The sequence below is a fragment of the Pantherophis guttatus genome, chromosome 5, assembly GCF_059756535.1.
Source record: "Pantherophis guttatus breed Tessera chromosome 5, ASM5975653v1, whole genome shotgun sequence".
In the NCBI taxonomy this organism is placed as follows: Eukaryota; Metazoa; Chordata; class Lepidosauria; order Squamata; family Colubridae; genus Pantherophis; species Pantherophis guttatus.
In genome coordinates, this window is record NC_142067.1 from 37002174 (window position 1) to 37024115 (window position 21942).

General features: G+C 37.5%; 1 protein-coding gene across 4 annotated transcripts in view; it reads left to right on the plus strand.

Moving 5' to 3' along the window:
- Window positions 1-207: 207 nt before the first annotated feature.
- CD96 (CD96 molecule) overlaps window positions 208-21942 on the plus strand; it is a 36823-nt gene continuing 15088 nt past the window's right edge. For 2 of the 4 annotated variants that reach the window (XM_060686310.2, XM_087894910.1), the window contains exons 1-7: window positions 321-404; window positions 5099-5521; window positions 10759-10871; window positions 12455-12677; window positions 18706-18752; window positions 20866-20956; window positions 21407-21589. In XM_060686310.2, coding sequence (XP_060542293.1) covers window positions 356-404; window positions 5099-5521; window positions 10759-10871; window positions 12455-12677; window positions 18706-18752; window positions 20866-20956; window positions 21407-21589 — 1129 coding nt within the window. In that variant the 5' untranslated portion in view covers window positions 321-355. Of the gene's footprint in view, window positions 405-5098; window positions 5522-10758; window positions 10872-12451; window positions 12678-18705; window positions 18753-20865; window positions 20957-21406; window positions 21590-21942 lie in introns of all 4 variants that reach the window. The other 2 variants (XM_034415306.3, XM_087894911.1) reach the window with 2 other exon arrangements.

The following is a 21942-nucleotide window of genomic DNA, read 5'->3' on the forward strand; positions in this document are numbered from 1 at the left end:
CAGTCTACATATTTTTCAATGAGCTTTAAGTTCTACTGTCAATTGTCCCTGGTTGCTATAGAATGTTTTAATAAGAACTGAATTCTTAAACTCTGTGTGTCAATAATATTTGGGCAGTAGGGCAAGTTAATATAGCATGAGGTTTTATTTATTCTTTTTTAAAAGGCAAAAAAACATTTACATTTTTAAAACACCCTCAGTGGGTGGTTTCATTTCCTGTAAGTATGTTTCTTCTCAAACCTGCAAAAAAGAAAGTATAAAAAGCATACTCACTGTTGAAAGAATGAAACTATCCGTTGTTGAATACTGAGACAGACTGTTATTAACAGTATTTATTTTTTTATACGATCGGAAGATGAGATTTCAGATGTCTTATTTACTGATCCTAGCATGTATCCTCAATGGTAAGTTTTTTCCGTAAAATGATGATATCTGGGTGTAGAATTTGTTTTTTCAGTTCCTTGTTCGAGCACAAGGTAGTGTGCATTGTTTTTGTTGAAATACAAAATTATATTTTCTGGCTCAAAGTTGCTGGATCTTTGTTCTTATAAGTTGTTTGTTCTTCTAAGAACCAAAGTAGTTTAGTTCCATTATGAGCTTTCTAAAAAGTGAAGCATTAAAAGTTTGTTGATACTGTGGGATTAAACTATAAATGTTCTTAATTAAAGAATGAAATAATTATCAGCTCATTAGTGGATAACCGAATAAGCTAAGCAAACTTAGACTCAGGGAGAACCTTAAAGAGACAATCAGGAAATCCTGTCTGAAGGTTTGTCAATGCAGCTTCTGCCCTAAATGTTAGAGAACATGTCTTTCAAATAAGAATATGAACTGTCCATCTGTGTTAACTGCATTATTGAAGTGAAGCTTACATGATATCTCCTTCCCACAATGCAGTTTAATTGAACATGAACAGGAGATCATTTTGGGATGTGACCTAAATCAATGCAAGAAAAATGTTTTTGATGCTAACAGTCTGATTTTATCTCCTGCTCATGTATGAGAAGACAAGCAGGTAGTGTAACCAGGTGATTCTGTATATAGCATATTAGCCGGAATACAGACCAAACAGTCAGACGTCTGCCAGCTATCCTTAACAACTTTGGCCTGATAATAGAATATTCCTATAAAGAGAAAGTACAAAGAATGGCAACACATTTTAAAATAAAAAAGCTATTAATAAAAGTTACCTATTAAAATATTTATTCTTAATGCCCTGTGTGTTGCACTTTGATCCTCCCTATGAACCAAAGATACTTACAAGGAAGAATTGCCTGTGCCAAGCTTTGCCAAAAGTAGAGCAGCTTCCTAAAACTAAGATGCTGAACAAAATACATCAATCTTTGAATTTCCAGGCCTCTTTCCAGGCTCTTTTTTTATCTTTTTCTTTAGAAATATACACCTGCTTGTTTAAATTTTTAGTCAAAGATTCAGTCCCATCATGTTAGAGCTCAGAATAAAGCAGAATTTTATATTAAGACTCCAAAGCTAATTTGGTTTAATTAAGAGACCAGAGTAGAAGGCAGGAGGTTGTGAGTTCTAGTCAGTGGTGGGATTCAAATAACCGCCGCACCCCGCCGCAGGGAGGCGGAACCACTGAGGTGGTACCGCCCCAGGCGCCTGATGGATCCTGATAGGTTCCAGACGGAGCTTGGGCCATTTCCTGAGGCTCTGGCACACGGCTCGACTGAGGAGCTGGTGGCCGCCTGGGATAGGGCGGCCGCTGGAGCTTTGGATCGGGTCGTGCCTTTGCGGCCTCTGACCCGGCGTCGATCTCGCCTGGCTCCTTGGTTCACCGAGGAGCTGAGGGAGATGAAGCGCCGGAAAAGACGCCTGGAGAGTGGTTGGAGGGCCAGCCATTCTGAATCTGACCGAACACTGGTAAGGTCTCATATTAGGACCTACCTGGTGGCGATAAAAGTGGCGAAGTATAACTATTTTGCCACTCTTATTGCGTCATCAGATAATTGCCCGGCTGCCCTGTTTAGGGTGACCCGCTCCCTGCTCCACCAGGAAGCGCGGGAGGACCCCTTGGAGGGTAGAGCCGAGGATTTTGTACAGTATCTGTATGACAAAATCGCTCAGATTCGGGAACATCTGGACTCTGACTGGGTAGATTCAGCGGGGAGGACAGAGGCAGGTCTTGTGAGTATTATCTGGGAAGAGTTTGATTCTGTGACGCCCGAAGACGTGGACAGGATACTGGGCAGACTGAGCGCAGCCACATGTTTACTGGACCCGTGTCCCTCCTGGTTGGTGCTGGCCTCTCGGGAGGTTACACGAGGCTGGCTCCAGGGGATTATAAATGCTTCCTTGAGTGAGGGTGTCTTCCCTGCCGCCTTGAAAGAGGCGGTGGTGAGGCCTCTCCTCAAGAAACCTTCCCTGGACCCGGCAGTGTTGGCAAATTATCGTCCAGTCTCCAACCTTCGCTTCATTGCGAAGGTTGTTGAGAGTGTGGTAGCGCGACAGCTCCCCCAGTACCTGGATGAATCGTCGTATCTGGATCCGTTCCAGTCGGGCTTCAGGCCTGGGTACAGCACGGAAACGGCATTGGTCGCGTTGGTTGATGATCTCTGGAGGGCTCGGGACAGGGGTTGTTCCTCTGTCCTGGTCCTATTAGACCTCTCAGCGGCTTTTGATACCATCGACCATGGTATCATGCTGCACCGGCTAGAGGAGTTAGGGGTGGGGGGCACCGTCCTATGGTGGTTCTCCTCCTTTCTCTCTGACCGGTCGCAGTCTGTGTTGACAGGGGGGCAGAGGTCGACCCCGAGGCCCCTTGTATGTGGGGTGCCACAAGGGTCGGTCCTCTCGCCCCTTCTGTTCAACATTTATGTGAAGCCGCTGGGTGAGATCATCCGTGGTTTCGGGGTGAAGTACCACCAGTACGCTGACGATACTCAGCTGTACATCTCCACCCCGGACCACCCCAATGATGCCCTTGAAGTGATGTCCCGGTGCCTGGAGGCCGTGCGGATCTGGATGGGGAGAAACAGACTCAGGCTCAACCCATCCAAGACCGAGTGGCTGTGGTTTCCGACATCCCGATATAGTCAGTTGGCGCCATCACTGACTATTGGGGCCGAGTCATTGCCCCCCACGGAGAGGGCTCGCAACTTGGGTGTCCTCCTGGACTCACGGCTGTCTTTAGAAGAGCATATGACGGCCGTGGCCAGGGGGACTTTTTATCAGGTCCGCCTGATTCGCCAGTTGCGTCCCTTTCTGGATCGGGACTCGTTAAATACGGTCACTCATGCTCTTGTCACTTCCCGCTTGGACTACTGCAATGCTCTCTACATGGGGCTCCCCTTGAGGAGCACCCGGAGGCTCCAGCTGGTCCAGAATGCGGCCGCGCGGGTGGTTATGGGAGCGACGTGGCGCTCCCATGTGACCCCCCTCCTGCGCGAGCTGCACTGGCTCCCGGTGGTCTTCCGGGTGCGCTTCAAGGTTTTGGTTACCACCTTTAGAGCGCTCCATGGCATCGGACCGGGGTATCTACGAGACCGCCTTCTGCTACCAATAGCCTCTCACCGACCAGTACGCTCCCATAGAGAGGGGCTCCTCAGGGTGCCGTCGGCCAAACAGTGTCGACTGGCGGCCCCCAGGGGGAGAGCCTTCTCTGTGGGGGCACCTACCATCTGGAACGAGCTCCCCCCAGAGATACGGAAGATCCCGGACCTGCGCACGTTTCGCCGTGCTCTCAAAACTTTTCTATTTCAACAAGCTGGCCTGGCCTAACTCCCCTCTTTTAAATTCTTAAATTTTAAATTTTTTAATTCGTGATTTTATAAATTGGGTGTTTTAATCTGTGTTTCGGCCGAAATATTTAATAATTTTAAGGGATTTTTTAATATTTGTATTGTCTGTATTTTATCTTGGCTGTTCACCGCCCTGAGTCCTTCGGGAGTAGGGCGGTATAGAAATTTGATTAATAAATAAATAAATAAAAATTTAACAACTGGTTCTGTGCCCTAATGACCGGCTGGGTGGGCATGGTAATGGTGGGCTTAGCCAGGGGGTGTGACAGGCACTCGGCCTCCTGCACCCCCCTGGGAGCCAAAATGGGCCACCCTCACCCCATTTTGGGCCAGGTAGGCCTCCCTGCAGCCTCCTGGGAGCAAAAACGGGCCATGGGAGGCACACCACACAACCCCACACCCCATTTTGGGCCTAGTAGGCATCCCTGCAGCCCCCTGGAAGAAAAAACGGGCTGTGGGGGGGCGCTGTACCCACCCATGCCCCATTTGGGGCCTAGTAGGCCTCCGTGCACTTACCTGGGAGCCAAAACGGGGCATAGGGGACTTCTGGAATGGGTGGGGAGGGGAGGGGCAAGGCAGCAATTTAACAACCGGTTCGGCTGAAGTGGTGCAAACCAGTTGAATCCCACCACTAGTTCTAGTCCTGATTTAGGCTGTAAGCAGGCTGGATGACTTTCAGCCACTGATTCTTTCTCAGTCTAAAAAACCCACCTCCCAGGATTGTTGTTGTGTGGAAAATAAGAGGAAGAAGGAGTATTAGGTAACTGCATTGAGCTATTATACAAATAATAAAGGTGGAATTTTTAAAAATCTGGGGGGGAAATCTTATTATTCCAGGGCTGAATGCAATCTTTTTCAAAATCTTGGTTGTGACTCCAGAGGACCTGCACAGTTTGCCATCAAAGTTAAAGTCTAATGTGATAGATCAGGGAGGAGGATTTTAATGAATTGTACTGAATTTTTAATTTTCATTTAGTTTTTGTCAGGTTTCCATCCATTGTTGGCAGTGCAATCTTTCATAACATGGGTTGGTTAAGGCTCTGAATTAACAGTAGGGTAGCCCATGTTTTGGTCACTCTTTTACATGGTAATTGGGTGATTTTGGTCCATTGTCCTTTACAGTTATTTCCTCTGTACAGAGCCAAAATCTTTAATATACTTACTTATAAATAATATAAATATTATATGATATTTATTTATAACTGTTTTAAATTATAAATAATAAATATAAGGATATGGAGCATTTTTTTTCAATGAGAGAATCAAACAGGGGAAGACTAAGTTAATGCAATGACTATTATCCGTGACTGCAATAATATTCCCGCTATATTGATTTGTAGGATGTTCTGCGGTTATAATTACAAATGAAGAAACTGTCTCTGCTTTGGCTGGTAGCAATGTGACTCTAAAATGCAGCATCTTGCAAGGAAAAGGAACCCATGTAACACAGATTCAGTGGTCTAAGTCTGCTGGTGGTCTATCAAGAATAATAGCTGTATATAACCCTCTCTATGGTACAAACTATTTTGAAGCGGCCTACAACAATTCAGCAAGTTTTGAGAAAGGCTCCCATGATTGTTCGACCAACTTCAGCAGGACTTCCAAACAGTTTAATTCTGTAGCAAACAACCTAGAATGCAGCAACTGGATTCTACAACTGAAGAATATCACGCTTGAGCTCTCTGGCTCCTATGAATGTATCTTTACCACATTTCCAATTGGAACAAGTAGCTCAAAAATACGCCTTTTTGTTAAGAAAAGAGGTAAGTATAGTAATATATTTTTTTTAAAAAAATGAGGAAAAAATATGCAAAACAGTAATGTAGTGTAACTCTAAATTGAGGGGGGAAACCTGCCTGTGGCCCTCAGAGTTGTCATTATACAAGTCAAATTATCAATTTATTATTAGCATTTTTATTTTTCTATATTGTCATTGCTGCTGATTTTCATTTTCCTTAAAATTCACTTGACATCATGTGACTGGTGTCAGTAAATGCAATACTTGGATACTAGAAAATTTCAAGCTCTACTCTTTTTATTTTTATGGTTCTATTGATTGCAGGTATGTTTGTGTTACAACTGTTTTGTTGTAAATGATATAAACTGATAAGGATTGGAAATGATTCTTATGCAGAAACTATAGATAAAATGCTACAAATGTGGAGGGGGGGGACATTAAGACAAAACTGGGGCCAGAGGTCTAGTATTAAATGGCACAGTGGTTAGAATGAAGTACTGCAGGCTACTTCCGCTGACTGCTGGCTGCCAGCAGTTCGGCAGTTCGATTCCCATTGGCTCAACTTTGGCTCAGCCTTCCATCCTTCTGAGGTCATAAAATGAGGACCCAGATTGTTGGGAGCAATATGCTGAGTCTGTAAACTGCTTAGAGCGGGCTGTAAAGCACCGAGGAGTGGTATATAAATCTAAGTGCTATTGCTATTAAGTAAAAGAGTTCCTACAGTGTGACAATATCAGATGGTAGTGGAAATGTTGTAAAACTTAAGATCAGAATTTATAATAATTATAACAGGCATCCAGTTAGATAATTGGGTAAAATGGCTATTATGAATATCCCCAGGAACATCAACTCTAGTACCCACCTTCATGTCATCAGCAAAAAGATGAACCTTACCTAACAATCCTTCTGTTATATATCATTTATAAACACCCAGTAGTTAAGCCCTAGTCTGTACATCTTTTTTTACGAACCGTAAAAACGAACCGTTTTTATGTGGAACCGTATCAAAAGCTTTGCTAAAATCAAGATAGTTTAAGTCCACAGCACCACCTTTGTCCAATACATTTGGGACATAGTTAAAAAAAGTCAGATTAGTTTAACAAATTTAACTGGAGGACCATATATCATCACCAAGATAGATCTATACACCAAATGGAAACAACATCAGTCTATCTCAAAGCTAAGGTATTTTTTTTAATCTAAATATTAGTAGAGCTGAGGTAATCTGAATTCTGTGGCAGATTTTTTTTCAGAAGTTAGGTGCTACAACAGAGAAGGCATGCTCCCTAGTTAAAGTTGCTTATGAAACGAGACACAATTCTGCCAAGTTTATGTATTTACAGTAACCATAGAAGAATGCATGGACTAGTCCACAGTTGCTTTTCATACAACATTATTCTTTTGTGATAGGTCCTTTATTTGATATTGTTGAGGGTTTTCTAGATTTGGTTGTTCAGTTTTTCCACTGTGTTTGTGAGGTGGTAGTTTCTCTGTCATTTTTCTTTTGTGTTTTGGATGCACTATGTTCTGTCAATGTTAATTGTGTGCATAATTTATTGCAAGTATTGAGATAATTTGGTTAGTTTTTAATGTTTTTAGGATCTCTCTTTCTTCTACCCTGATGGTTCTATGCCCGTTTGACCAGGGGTTTAATACATTTTATTACTTCTCATTGATTGACAGTTTTTTTGAGTGATGTTGTAAGTATTCAAAGAATTTTAGTGGTTGGCATTCTCTGTGTTGTAGTTTAGTCCTTGCTGGAGAATATTCTGTTCTGAAGTAGTTAAGGGATGGCTGGAGATATTTACCTCCCATTTAGTTCAGTTTCATATTTTCCTATTCTGGCTAGCTTCAACAATTTGGTTTACAGTTTTGTTTTTCTTTATTTCAATTTGTTTTTGTATGCCAGTTTTGATGGTAGTTGTTAATATCTTAATTAATTCTATAGTTGTTCATTTTAATTTCTACTTTAAGTTATTGATAGTGTGCTGTTATTTATGCAGTCTAAGATGACCATCTGCTCTAAACTGATGTTCCAGTATTTAGTCTGTTTATTCTATTTTCCTTTCATGCTGCCTACTTTATGAGAAGTCTGTTGATTATGCTAGTAGGCAGGATTATGCTATCATAGGCATTCATTTATAAAAAAAAAGAAAAATGCAATTTTATTTGTAATATGTATACCCTGTTTCTGCCAAAATAATACATCCCCTGTTAATAAGCCCAATCAGGCTTTTGAGTGCATGGCAATAAGGCCAAGCGCTTATTTCAGGGTTCAAAAAAATATAAGACAGGGTCTTATTTTCAGAGAAACACAGCACTTTATGTTGTGATTGCCAGAAACAGCTTGACCAATTGATGTCTATGGAGATTTTCAGTCATCCAGGTCATGGTTGTCCCAAAGATGCTTTTTCAAGAGGCAACTGTACTTTCAGTCAGAGTTGAAGAAACTTCTTTGATTAGAAGCAAAACATCTTCAAAGAAAAACAAGAAAGTCCTCTTGAAAAAGCACCTTTGGGACGAGCTTGATAGATTATAAAAAAGAACATCAAGCTGGGCAAAGATTCTAGTGGAATTGGTAAGTGGTCCAAATATACATCTTTCTGCTTCTTGTTGTCCTGTTCAGCTATGAGATAGGATCAAAATCCTGCATCATTAATAAACGTATCAATTTTGCATCTACTGAAAAAGGCTTACATTGTAATATTGAACCAACATCTTGCTTGCCTCTTCATTTTCTGATATACTGTGACTATTAACAGTGCTATTATTACAAGTAGTCCCAAAAATATTGTTCACAAATCATTTATTCCTGTCTACTGTATAACATCATTACATTTCACTTCTCTGTGGCACTTATTGGTAAAAAAATTTTTTTAAAAAAAATTCAGATTCATTTAGATTCAACTTTCCAACCAGAAAGGAACATGTTTAAAATTGAGTTGGAAGAAGTAGAATACTAAACAGTAAGAAAATATAGCATTGTACCAAAGGATAATATAGGAAGTCTATGATTTATGATCACATTTGAGCCCAAAATTTCCGTTGCTAAGCAAGACAGTTGTTAAGTGAGTTTTAGCCCGTTTTACAATTTTTCTTGCCACAGTTATTAAGTAAATCAGTGCATGAAAGTGAATCTGGCTTCCCCCTTGACTTTGCTTGTCAGAAGGTCACAAAAGGTGATCACATGACCCTGGGACACTGCAACCATCATAAATACAGGCCAATTGCCAAGCATCCAAATTTTGATCAAGTGACCACAGGGTTGCTACAATAGTCGTAAGTTTGAAAAATGGTCATAACTCACTATTTTCAGTGCCGTTATAACTTTAAACAATCCCTAAAACAGGGGTCAGAACCTGCGGCTGTGATATTAAAATTAGAAATGGTGACTATAAAGAAGATATTTTCTGGAAAATTTGGAAACCATTTGTGGACTATGCGCTGGGAAAATTGGATGCTTCAGTACCTGTACCCCGAGAATGTGAATTTTGGCGATCATGAGGATATATCCGAAGAACCAAATCTTCCTTTCTTATGTATAGCACAGGGTGAAATATTGTATATGTTGTTTGTAATGTTAAAGTAATAAAAAATTATAAATTAAAAAAAAAGAAAGAACCTGCAGCTCCGGAGCCGCATGTGGCTCTTTCACCCCTCTGCTACGGCTCCCTGTCACTCAAAATATGCGTCACAACCGCCAATGTGTAATACCTGCCGGCACGCAATTTATTGAGATTTTCAACCCCGATAGGCCAACCATGGATAAATCCAAGAAAAGAAAAGTTTCAGAAGAAAATAGAACATTTAATTCAATTACATATGCTAGTTTTGTGGCCGCTCAAGAAATAGTCAGGCACGGAAAGGATTTTGTGGCTCCCAGTGTTTTCTTTTCTGTGGGAAACGGGTCCAAATGGCTCTTTGAGTGTTTAAGGTTGCAGACCCCTGCCCTAAAGGAATGGTTGCAAATCAAGGACTACCGGTATGCCCATCTGGATTAATATCCATCCCCAGATCTTTAGGGACTGATAACTAGCCAAAAGTAAAGGGAAAAAGCATTACAAATAAAGCATCAACAACAAATAAAGACAACAACAAGATTTATATGCCATTATGAAAATGCAAGGTTTTCTTAAATATTGAGTCATTTAACCAAGCACTTCCTATCTTTAATGTAAGCCAGTAGTCTTCATTCTTTTTCATTTGTCTGTCTGGAAACTAGATGAAGTTTCTTTATAGGTTTCTAATCTTACTTTGCTTCCAAACCAGTTTAACACAAAAGTTGGAACAAGTTTAAGTAGCTTTTAGATAATACTGTTAGGCATAGAAATTCTCTGATTTTTTTTTTTTTAAATCATCTGTTTCTTATACAATTTAATGAAAGAGAATTAGCTTTGAAATTCCTTTCAAAGAGAACATAAATTTCAGAGGATTCTCCTGCAGGAAATATTAGCTTTGCACTATTTTAGTACAGTATGTAATAAGAATGATTTCCCTTTTAGATGTACGCAGCCTTCTGGTCTTCCTATTCAGTCCCAGGGGAAGACATTATAAGCAACATTACTGTCACCAGAAAAGGGGAAATCCTACTCTTGATACATTGTTGAAGAAACTTTCTTTCCACTTAATTTCTTTAACTGCCAATTTGGTGGAAAAAATTGAAATATTGTGTGTACTAACACAAAGCATAAAATTGGAAGCAAATATTTCTGATAATTTTACAAATATATTAGAGGAAGGAAAAGGATTTTGGACATTGCCCAAGTTCAATTCCTATAACACTAACTAGGCTAAATTAGAGTTACTGTAAGCATAATGTCTGAATAGTGTTTTGGGTTCTAATGTTGTTTAATAAACTCTGTCTTCGTAAAGAAGACTTTCTGCTTTAATTTATCTGTTTCATTGTATGCACAAATCTATTTTAGAGCCTAAAATATGTTTACAATCCCCAAATAAATTCTGTTTACCTCCTTGTGGCAGTAGCAGATGAAAGAGCTACAAAATTAAAGTTGTTTGTTCAAAGCAAAACATTTTAAATCTTGAAATATCAAGAAATCACTGGCCTCCCTTTATAGTTATCTATGAACTGTTTTCCATCTCTCAAAAAAAGGTCTATTCTTATTTTGGAGAACTATTCTTTTATATTCAAATGCGGATGAATGTATTAAATAATAGGACTTGCAGACTTGTACATGCACTGTACATTGGTATTGTTTACATAATATTCTTCTTATTTTACTTTTTTTTCCTGCTTGATAAAAGATTACAAGAATTCTGTGTTACAAGCTTTACTCAACCAGACCTTAGAAATTCCATGCGTGAACAGTATGCCTCATTATATAAACCTGACAAATGCTTCTGTAACGTGGTTATTGGTAAGTAACGTTTTCTCAATAAAATAAGGGTAGAAAGAGACTTAAGACCAAAGCGGCTTCACCAACTCTGGCAGAATATATCTTATTTGCTATTTTGCTTTTTAAAATGACTGAGAAATTATTATTAAAACTTAGTTTGCTCTGAAGGCTGTGACTTTGGAAATCTGTAATCTTGAGGATCTCATGTTCCTCATAGATTATCCATGTTTAGGAGATATCTGATATGAACCAAAGCATCTCATATTCAAGTAACAGTAATTTTAAACTGCAGTTATTTGTCTTGGCAGCACTAAATATGTTTACTGAAAATATTTTATATAAATTATCTAGCATGCATATTAGTGCTATGGTTATGGCTGTTCCTAATAGATTTTTATTTTGAGATACCCAAATTTATATAAACTTCTTCATTGAATCTGCTTAGAATTTAAGTTTTTTTTAACCCTCCCAATTATTTAAAGGGCCCAAAAAGTCCAGATCCATTCTTTATTAGCATATAATCATACCACTGAGCTGGTTGTCCAAAGGGGGGGGGGGTCAACAGCTTTAAAAAAAACAGGTATGTTTAGGCAAATAAAGTCCCATCCTTTGTTTTAATGTGCATCAAACATGCATCATACTTACATAAAAATGGATGGACCTTCAGTTACTCTGGTCATACCTGCTAATTTGATGTTGTTGACACATAATATTTGCCCACCTGCTTCAGATGCCCCTGTGCATGAGCTGACAATTCTATAATTTCTGCCTTTCCTGGGTTAGCATTTTTGGGTGTAGACATTAGAATATTTTATTCTTGCACGGCAGTTCTGCAAATTTCCACTTTATCCCAATACAGTTTTAATATTTATGTGAAATTGCTGAATCAAATCATTCTGTCATTAGGTTTGATTTGTCCTTTGAACTTTTAGAACTTTAGTAGTGCAAAATATGTCCGGGAACTTTCAATTTGGGGCCAAGTATTAATATTAGTCATCACTTCGGCCTCTACAGCTTCTGAAGCTTGAGATTTTGGAAACTGTTAGATCATCACTGACTATTGTGTGTTTGTGTGGTCTCTGGGTTTGTGGGCATGCACACAGAGAGACTCACACTAAGACACAGGTTCTCAAGAAAAAAAATCTTTCTGCATTGTCAGAGGTGGCACTTGCAGACTATTCAGTACTATTGTTAGAGAAGCTTGCTATTTTATTTCTATTTCTAAGTAAATATTCTTTATAATTGCTGCTGAGAAGATATTAAAAAGGAAAAAAAATGCTTTCTTTTTTCATTCTGCAGTCCCAGATCTATTTTCTATCAGAATTAGGTAACAAAAGAGATATGTCCTAAAGTGAAATTTATAACAGAAAGGGACTGTTCTTGAGACAGATTGTGAAATATACTGTAGATGATGGGAAAGAGAGATAGACTACCTAATAGCTAGTAGCTGTTATGGGAAGGAAGGAAGAATCAGTGATTCACCTATCCCAGGTGTACAATTGCTATTGCATCAGCATCTTCTATTACATTAAAAAGAAAGAAATGATGATAATTCATGCTTTTTCTTGGCAATGCATCATTGACATATCTCCCATTTCTAGCAGAAAGAAAATGGAAATGAAGAGATCCTAATCAAGAAACCATCCTTTTACCTTCAAGGCTATACAGCCAATCTCACTGTCTACAAGGACAGAATCCAAATGAGTTCAAAAAATGCGTTATTGATTTCTCCGGTGACAGTTATTGATGATGGCAAGAAGTTTGTCTGTTCAATTGCCACTCTCTCCGGAAGAATTCAGGAAAGTGCCACTCAAGTGAAAATATTTGGTGAGGAGGGGCTACTGTAATGGACTAAAAACTTAATCAACACTTTTTTTTCAAATGTTACTTGATAAAATTGACTTGATTCCCTTAAATGTTTGTTTGTTTGTTTAACTAACAGTATTTAACATTTTTCTATTTTGTGCAAAGGAACTTCTGTGCCACAAATTGATAGCGAGCCCATGTCTCTTACTCATGATGTCATCTAATTACCTAAGACCACCGCCCTATATATCCATTTTAGGATATATAATCTAAGAATCCATGTTAGGCTACTTCTATGAGACCTAAAGACATCTTTTCTGAAAGCCTTCACAATTTTTTTTTTTAAATTTGATTTATATGCCGCCCTTCTCCGGCTTACAATGCGTTAAGCAATAGCCTTCATACTTTTGTATATGTATATACAATTGTATATACAATTGGGATTGTAGCCTACACATGCATGTTTTCTCATAGACCTATGATCTTCCCCCAGCATTTTTAAGACTCCTAGAATTTCCACCAAGCATCCAACATTTTCTATCCATTGGTGGCTTGGGATGTATTAGTGTTTTAAAGGTAAAATGAATGCCTCAAGAAAGGCCTTAAAGTACTAATTTTACTCCATAATGCCTTCTCTAGGTGGGCTAATCTTCTCCTTTTACTATCAAGTTCTTTTTTTTAGATGACACCTGATTATATGAAATGTGTAGATCTATGATGTAGTGTTTAATACAGGTGTTTATGTTCCACATAAACACCTGTATTAAACATACAGAGACCAGGTCTATAGAGCCTGCATCCTGAGCATACTCTTTTACTGCAGTGAGCCTTGGACTCTTTACGCACGGCAGGAGAGAAAGTTGAACACCTTTCATATGCACTGTCTCTGATGCATTCTTGGCATCACCTGGCAGGACAAAGTTCCAAATAGCGCAGTCTTGGAACGTGCTAGAATTTCTAGCATGTATACACTATTGAAACAGCGACGTCTACGCTGGTTTGGGCATGTCGTGACAATGGCTGATGGTCGGATTCCGAAAGATCTCCTGTATGGAGAATTAGTGCAGAGAAAGCGCCTCAGAGGGAGACCACAGCTGCGATATAAGGATATCTGCAAGAGGGACCTAAAGGCCCTGGGAATGGACATTAACAACTGGGAAACCTTGACCTCCAATCGTTCAGCTTGGAGGCTAAAGACGCAGCATGGCCTTCTCCAATTCGAAGAGACACTTGTTCGGCAGGCTGAGGCAAAGAGGCAGTCCCAGAACCAGCGAAATCTGGAGGCTGGGCAGGGGACAGAATGTATCTGCCCTCAGTGTGGAAGGGATTGCCAGTCTCAAATTGGCCTTTTTAGTCACACTAGATGCTGTTTTAGGACCTCTTTCCAGAGCACAATACCACAGTCTCTTGAGACTGAAGGTTGCCAATGCCACATGTTCCACATAATTTTGTAGACAGACCAGGGAACAACTGTTTAGTGAAGGGCCAGAAAGCATAGGTCCACTTCAGCTTTTATGCATATATGAAAGAAGGGGTTTGAGCTGTGTTGTCTGCTTCTAGAGATTTTCAGTTCTCATGAATGATTTTATTCCCAGTGACAAAATAAACAATTAATTCCTATTCATAAAAGCAAAACAAAAAAAAATATCTTGGGTTTAAAATTAAAGGTTTAATTTATCACTTTAATTTAATTTGTTTTTCAGGGTTTTCCATCTTAAACCCAATGGTGTTCAATGTCTTTAAAAATCATCTGGGAGATGGGATGAAAAAAATGTTTACCAAATCTGCAGATAACACCAAACTAGGGATACTGGCTAATAACATAAGAACTAAATGACAATTCAAATGATTCTCAAAAGCTTGAATATTGGATCAAATGCAGCAGGATTATGTTAGATTTGGCCCAATAATAGATTTAGGTTTTTGAATCACAAGTATAAAAAAATGTACATAATTCAAGAACATGAAACCCATTTGGTGACAGTGCATATGATGAATATCTCATATGGACCACTAGCTTAATATGAATTAGCTATATAGGCCTTGGGCTGTATTAATGGAAGCATTGCATCCAGATTTTGTACAGCTCAATTCTATTTTGCATGTCCCCAAGTTAAGCAAGATGCCAGCTTTTAAGTGGAAAAAAAGTCAATTCTGGCATTGAGGTTTGGCACATTGCATGTTTTCCTAGGGTACTAATTGATGATAACTAATCTAGGACTTCAGTAGGTTAGATTACAATTGGATTATTGTGTCCAGCTCTGGGCAAAAGCTGAAATGAGTTCAGAGGAAAACTACCAATATATTAAGAGATTTGGAAATGAAGCCCTATGAGGAACAGTTGAAAAAGGATTAGGGCATTATTAACTTGTAATAAAACAAAATGAATAAGGAACATTATAGTGCTCTAACTTTATCTAAAAAGCTGCCATTAGCAAAAGGAGGCATATTATTTGTGTGCTATAAATATCTTTTAATATTACTATTCATTTCTGATTTTATTCTCACAGTGATTAAGAACTTTATGTTGATTTTTATTGGTATTACTTGTTTTTGTTTTCTGTTAGCCATCATTTGAATACTACAATGTTGCCCCATCTGATACACATCTTGAAGAATTTGATCTTGACAACAGCATATCTTGATTAATTTACCCAGTAAATACAGATGCAATAGGGTTTTTTTTAAAAGAGAGAAGTAATTTATTCATAGACAGAGAAAGATAAGACGTACAGTGTTTTGATTATATCTTAACAATTCTTCCAATCAACTTCCAGAATGAATTCAATTAGCTCATACAAATTGAAAATAGAGGTTAATAATATAGATCACTACTAACAAATGGAGCTAAGCCAATAGACAAATCGAGCTTAGCTGTGTTTTTATGAACAATGATGGCACAAGCTTAGCTTAAAAAAAAAAAGATAAAGCAAGAATAATTAAAAGCCATTAATTACTCCATTAGCCATAAGCCACTCTGAATGGAGTGTTATGGTGTACTTGGGAATTTAGAGAAAGAGGGAAGAAATAGAAACAAAATGAAATTTGAGGAAAAAAGTAAAGATGCTGTCAACACTTGCCCTTGTTGGTATTCTTCATTTTGAAAGAAAAATCATAGCTATATAAAAAAGGAAGGACAACTTAACTATGCAAATATCTGATCCTTCCATAAAGGCTCCATATTAGGAATTTCAGCTTTGGTTAGTTCTTTCTTGGGACTGTTGATAGTGCAATCATTCAAATATATAATTTGGAACATGTTTAATAACCAAATATATTGAGTGGTTCTCCTTCCAAGGGAAGCAATAATTGGGCTTTCATCTTACAAAAAAATGGAAAGCAACACACCAAGAAATGTCCATTAGTGGGCAGCCACTAATTCAGCAATAACTTTCTAGTCCATTGCAGATGTCACCATATAGTCAACTCTAATAGATACTACCAATTCATTATAACTTCCATACGTATAGAAACCAATGGTCTTGATGGGCCATCAGGGTAGTTTAATGTGGTTGGAAGTTAATAATATATAAACCATCTGCAGCTAAGAAGAATATGAGGCAATCAGATTTATTGTGTGAAGTCATTTAGTTTCAGTTTGAACAGAGGCAGCATGGTTTATAAATCATGGTTTATGGCTTAGAGATAGTATCTAAAGTTCTACAAGAGACATTTTCCCCCATAACTCCAGAAAAACCTGTAATGCAAACTTTAAACAGCTAGACCTTTTTTCCTCTCCTTGCAGACTAGAGAGATTGGAGAGGAAGGGATTATAAGAAAGCAAGCATGCACATAATGGGAAAAACACTAGCTGATTGCCTAATGTGTTCACAGCTGCCTGTGCTAGCAAATTCCTTTCAATGTGTATTCTCCATTGTATGCTGCTTACTCTCTTCCTTCCTGCCCAATGAAGGTAAATTTAAACATTACTTCCATTCTTGCTGATTATCTCAGAACTTGGGTGAGCATTCCAAAGGGTAAAAAGAAAAACTGAAATAAAATCATAAGCACAATCATTGTCATGAATTAACAATCATGAATTATCAATGCGTCAATTATTAAATGTGTTGCTGGTTCCACTTGTGGTACTAAATGAGGATTAGTTCTATTGCTGTGCCTATATCACTCTTTTCACTTTTTTATTTTGTTCTTTTCTTTCTGTCCTAATCTTTACAACACAGAGTGGCCTACAGGATACTGCTACCAATAGTAGAAACACAGAATATATCATCTAAGAGAGTCTTGAAAAAGCCAACAATCAATTAAACAACCAAAAAATCCTACAAGAGGTCTGCCACCCATTCTAAGCCAGGCCTTAGAATAGAGCCAGATTTTAAGGGCTTATTTAAAAAGGACCAGAGTGATTATAATTTTTACATCATCATAGACAGCTGCAAATACTTATCTTGATTTAATATTCTCAGTACTGATTAATGCAAGCATTGTAGTTTTATGATCTCTCTCTCTTTCTTTCATTCTTCAAATTGGAAAAAGCCTGTTGATTAAGCTGTTTTTTAAAAAATCCATATTAGGTTCTGAATGCCAGTTTTAATATCACTGAATTCCCTTTAAGTTTGTGATATAAATAGGGAAAAAATTGCAGACTAAAAATGGCTGTATGAAAAGCAGAACCAATGACCCCAATGGAATGAAGAGCTGAGAAATAGACCAATAATTTTTAATAATTATCTTCAATAATTTCATTTTGGGTAAAGAGAGGAATTGAGATCATCCAGAAGAGCCCCAGACAGTTGCTCTTTGTGAGCAGATTGCAAGATAGCTGTCTCCAATCGGTTTAGAGACGAGGGAATAAACACCTTGCTTAAACGGTGGTTGAAAGGATTCTAAGCAGTGGTGGATTTCAAATTTTTTTACTACTGATTCTGTGGGTGTGGCTTGATGGGCATGGCATGACTTGGTAGGCATGGCTTGGTGGGCGTGGCAGGGGAAGGATATTGTAAAATCTCCATTCCCACCCCACTCCAGAGGAAGGATTCTGTAAAATCTCCATTCCCTCCCCACTCCAGGGGAAGATTACTGCAAAATCCTGATTTCCTCCCAATCAGTTGGGACTCAGGAGGCAGAGACTAGATGGGGGTGGGGCCAGTCATAGGTGGTATTTACTGGTTCCCCAAACTACTCAAAATTTCCGCTACCGGTTCTCCAGAACTGGTCAGAACCTGCTGAAACCCACCTCTGATTCGAAGTGTGCATATTTTTTTCTAATCACTTTCAGAAATTGCTTGTTAACTGCTTTTCAGCTATTGGGAACTTTAGAATCAACAGGTTTGACAGTACCAGATTACTTTCTTTTAATCTTTAATGAATGAAGTAACTACAAACTTAAGAACTTTTTAAAAAATTGTTTTGAAATAAACTATAGTGTTTAGAACTTTGATTTTTGACAGGCCAGGCCCAAGAACAACATAGAATAACCCAGTCCTATTTTAAGAGAAAGTGATAACTTACTAAAAAAAAATTATACTTGTTATAATGAAAGGAGAAGTCAGGGTTTTTTTTAAATAAATTTCTTTCTTTTTCTTTACTATATTCTTATTTTTCTTTCACTTGTATTTTTTTTCTGCAGCATCATTTTTTTCTTTTTATTCTATTTTTTTAGTTTTTATTGTAATGTTTAGTTTTTAATATTGTAATTATAATGCTTAACAAAATCATTATAAAATTCTGATATAAATAGGCAAATGCACCACACACACATAGTATATATGTATATTTATTTACATTAAAAAGTACAAATAGATACTAGGCATCCAAGGCAATAATACAATAAGAAGTAGAAACCACAAAGTAGACTGATCAGAGATATTTTTGAAATTTGCTAAAATAATATATATTAATCAAACAGGCAATGGAAGAAATTCTGATATCACATATTCTTTAGTTATAGCTTTCATCTATGTTCTATTATTTGGAACACAACTTGATATTTTCAACTATAAAATAAATTAAAAAATTTTGTGCAGAAAGTTATTGTGCTGAATTAAGTCCTGTATAATTTGTCTTTTTTTTTTTCCCTTTGGTGCTGCAGCAAAACCAGAAATCTCTATTGTGTTCCATACATATTCCAAAGGAAAGGTGGGTTAATTTATGCAAAATGTTTGTGCAATTTTATATTATGCCTTGAAAGGAGCAAAAATTAGTTTTAAATGTTTTAAACCACTTTACAAGTAAATTGAGAATTTGTACATTTTGCATAATAATTTTTATGTTTTTCTGAAACTTGCCCTCTAATTTCTCAACAGTTTCTTCCACTGGGAAAAAAAACCTTTTCTTTCTCAATCTTAGGATGCTCTAGAAAAATCAAGAGTTTGTACTTGGCTGAGAAAAGAAAATAGGAAGAAATAGAAAAGTGAAAGAGAGGAATCTTATAAGATGGTTGCAAAGCTTCCTTGAATATGTTTCTCTTCCTATCTGAAAACAACCTCTTTAAATGGCCACCTATATATTTAAGAAATATCTTCTCAGTTTGAATAATAGCCAGAAAATATAAAGTTTCGATAGTTTCCCACCATATTGGAAAATTATTTGTTTGTTTGCTTGCTTGTTTGCTTCCTAAAACAGACTTATAATGCTATCGGTAATCGGAATAATGGTATAATATTCTTGGGAGTTGTATCCAATTTCTGATAGAACTGGGCTGATAAGAACCTTTTCTAATTTACCTCTAAATTCTTCTTTGCAGAATTCTGAGCTAAGCATCTATAAAATAATTCTCCAGAGTTAGCTATGTTCCAACACAGAAACTGATATTTTAAATGCTGCTTTAGTGTCCAAGAAGGAACGCGATGATTCAGTGGCTAAGACGCTGAGCTTGTTGATCGAAAGGTCGGCAGTTCAGCGGTTCAAATCCCTAGTGCCGTGTAATGGGGTGAGCTCCTATTACTTGTCTCAGCTTCTGCCAACCTAGCAGTTCAAAAGCATGTAAAAAATGCAAGTAGAAAAATAGGGACCACCTTTGGTGGGAAGGTAACAGTGTTCCGTGTGCCTTTGGCATTTAGTCATGCCGACCAAATGACCATGGAGACGTCTTCGGACAGTGCTGGCTCTTTGGCTTTGAAACGGAGATGAGCACCACCCTCTAGAGTCGGGAACGACTAGCACATATGTGCGAGAGGAACCTTTACCTTTACCTTTAGTATCCAATGAAAGTTTGTTATTCTTTTCTCACTCTCCTCTTAACCATTGTCTTCATGAAGAACCTCAGTATCTATGAAGATAAATGTAATTGTTTATATAGTCAACAGGGTGTGAAATGTGGTTTTAAATTATGTAAAACTAATGGAAGTATTTTGTGCTCCAATAACTATATTTTGTACCTCAGATATCTCAACAAAATATTGCGCAGATTTAGTAAGCGTGTCTGTTATAGTGACAGTTTCCTTGATATTTCACCTTTAAACAGTAACATCTTACTTGACAAAGAATGAGACTTTTGTGATTTTAAACTCTGTCAACAGGAGCAAAACCACATGGTAGACAGAACCACAGTGATGTTTTTAATTTCCTTCCTGTTAGGTACTATTTAAATATGGTATTTATGTGGCTTGGTTATACATCCAATGCTGCATGGTATATAGTCAAGAAGATTATGGAACAGGTGTTCAGATTTAATATCTGCAAATTTTTGTGTCATTCTAACTAGTTGTACTCTTCATTATTATATATTTATGTACATTTGAAAACCTTATACACAGTCATTAATCATTATAGCAGAATAGATTGTGGTGAATAAACTTCAGAAGGGAAATAGAGGTGGAAGTAACCAGATGGATGCGAATGAACAGGATAATAATATTCTAGCCTTCCAAATTTGTTGGGATTACAAACTACTTTTCATTGATATAAGCAAGTCCAAGTCTTGGATATAAACAATTTACGCATTATAATAAAAGCTATTATGCAATGGTTAACAAATATTCTTTAAAAATCCTTAAAATAATAAAACAGCTCAAAATCCAATAAAGTGGGAAGCCCCTCCCCCACAAAAAATCAAACAGTAGTTATAAGTACCCCAAATTAACCAAAGTAGTGTGACCATGAAGCCGGTTCAAAGATTTCTTTATCAAGCGAATTAACCCAAATAATTAAGCTTAAGACAAAGGTGAAAGCAGAGAAGGAATACAGAGTATTCCTTCTATTATACTATTTGTTTGAACTGCTGATTCGATTTCTGTTTATTTTTACTCAGGCACACTTCAAATGTGTGATAAAGAAGGCATATCCAAAGCCAAAACTTATATGGTACATGGGTGGAAAGATTCTGAATGAAAAATCTGAAGGTAATGCAAAATAAATGTTCTAACTGGCGCGATTAGTATAAAACAAATGCCCAACTATTAAATGTAGATGTCGAATTCTTCAGGAATAGTATGGGAAATTGTAATCCTATCGGTTATCTCTTCCAATCAGTGTGGTTATTGGAGAGGGCAGGGAATATTGTAATATAAAAGCTTTTGAAAAGCTGCAGTTTCCATACTTCTTTTTTTAGAACATAGCAATTTTTTATTTGGGGGGGATTATAAATTTCCAAATATTTGTTATCTTTGGGTGCCATTGCTGCATACTCCCTGCTTGCTAAGGCATTTTACAAATAAAAATATTATATTATCTTGATTATGTAATTAAACATTTTACAGCTTGTTTTCAGGAACTTATTTACTTAATTATTGCTAGAGGAAGGAACATAAGGGAAAACCTGTTCTTTTTATCATTTTTTTTTCCTTCCAAAGGCTTATTAATTGAAAATAAAAATATAAACCGGGTAGGAAGTTTTTATGAGAAGACATCATTCTTGTCAATATGGAATGTAACTCATTCATCCATTAATGAGGCCTTCAAATGCATGTCTGCATACCACCTCACTAGAAATGACAGATGGAAATTTTCGTCTAAAGAAATACTTATTCCTCATGGTAAGTCACTTTGAGAAATTATGGGCCATTTATAATCCGAGTAGTGTCTCATGTATATATGTTCAGTCAAACACACTTATGGCAGTGTGAACTCTGCAAAACAAATAAAAATGCATGCTTTCATAGAAAGTATACTACATGTGTTTCATCCCATTAAGGGAATTGTTGCATATTCAGCAGCTACATTGTTCTTTAATTGAATTGGCAACTATGTGAAGCTGAATTTGAAGGACGTTTTAATTCTAGAGACCAAGAGTTTACTGGAATTTATTTTGCAGTTACTAGCAATCTCAGTCATGCACTTTAAGCCATTGCTCATAGATATTATTTCATCCCAACATATTGTGCAAAAA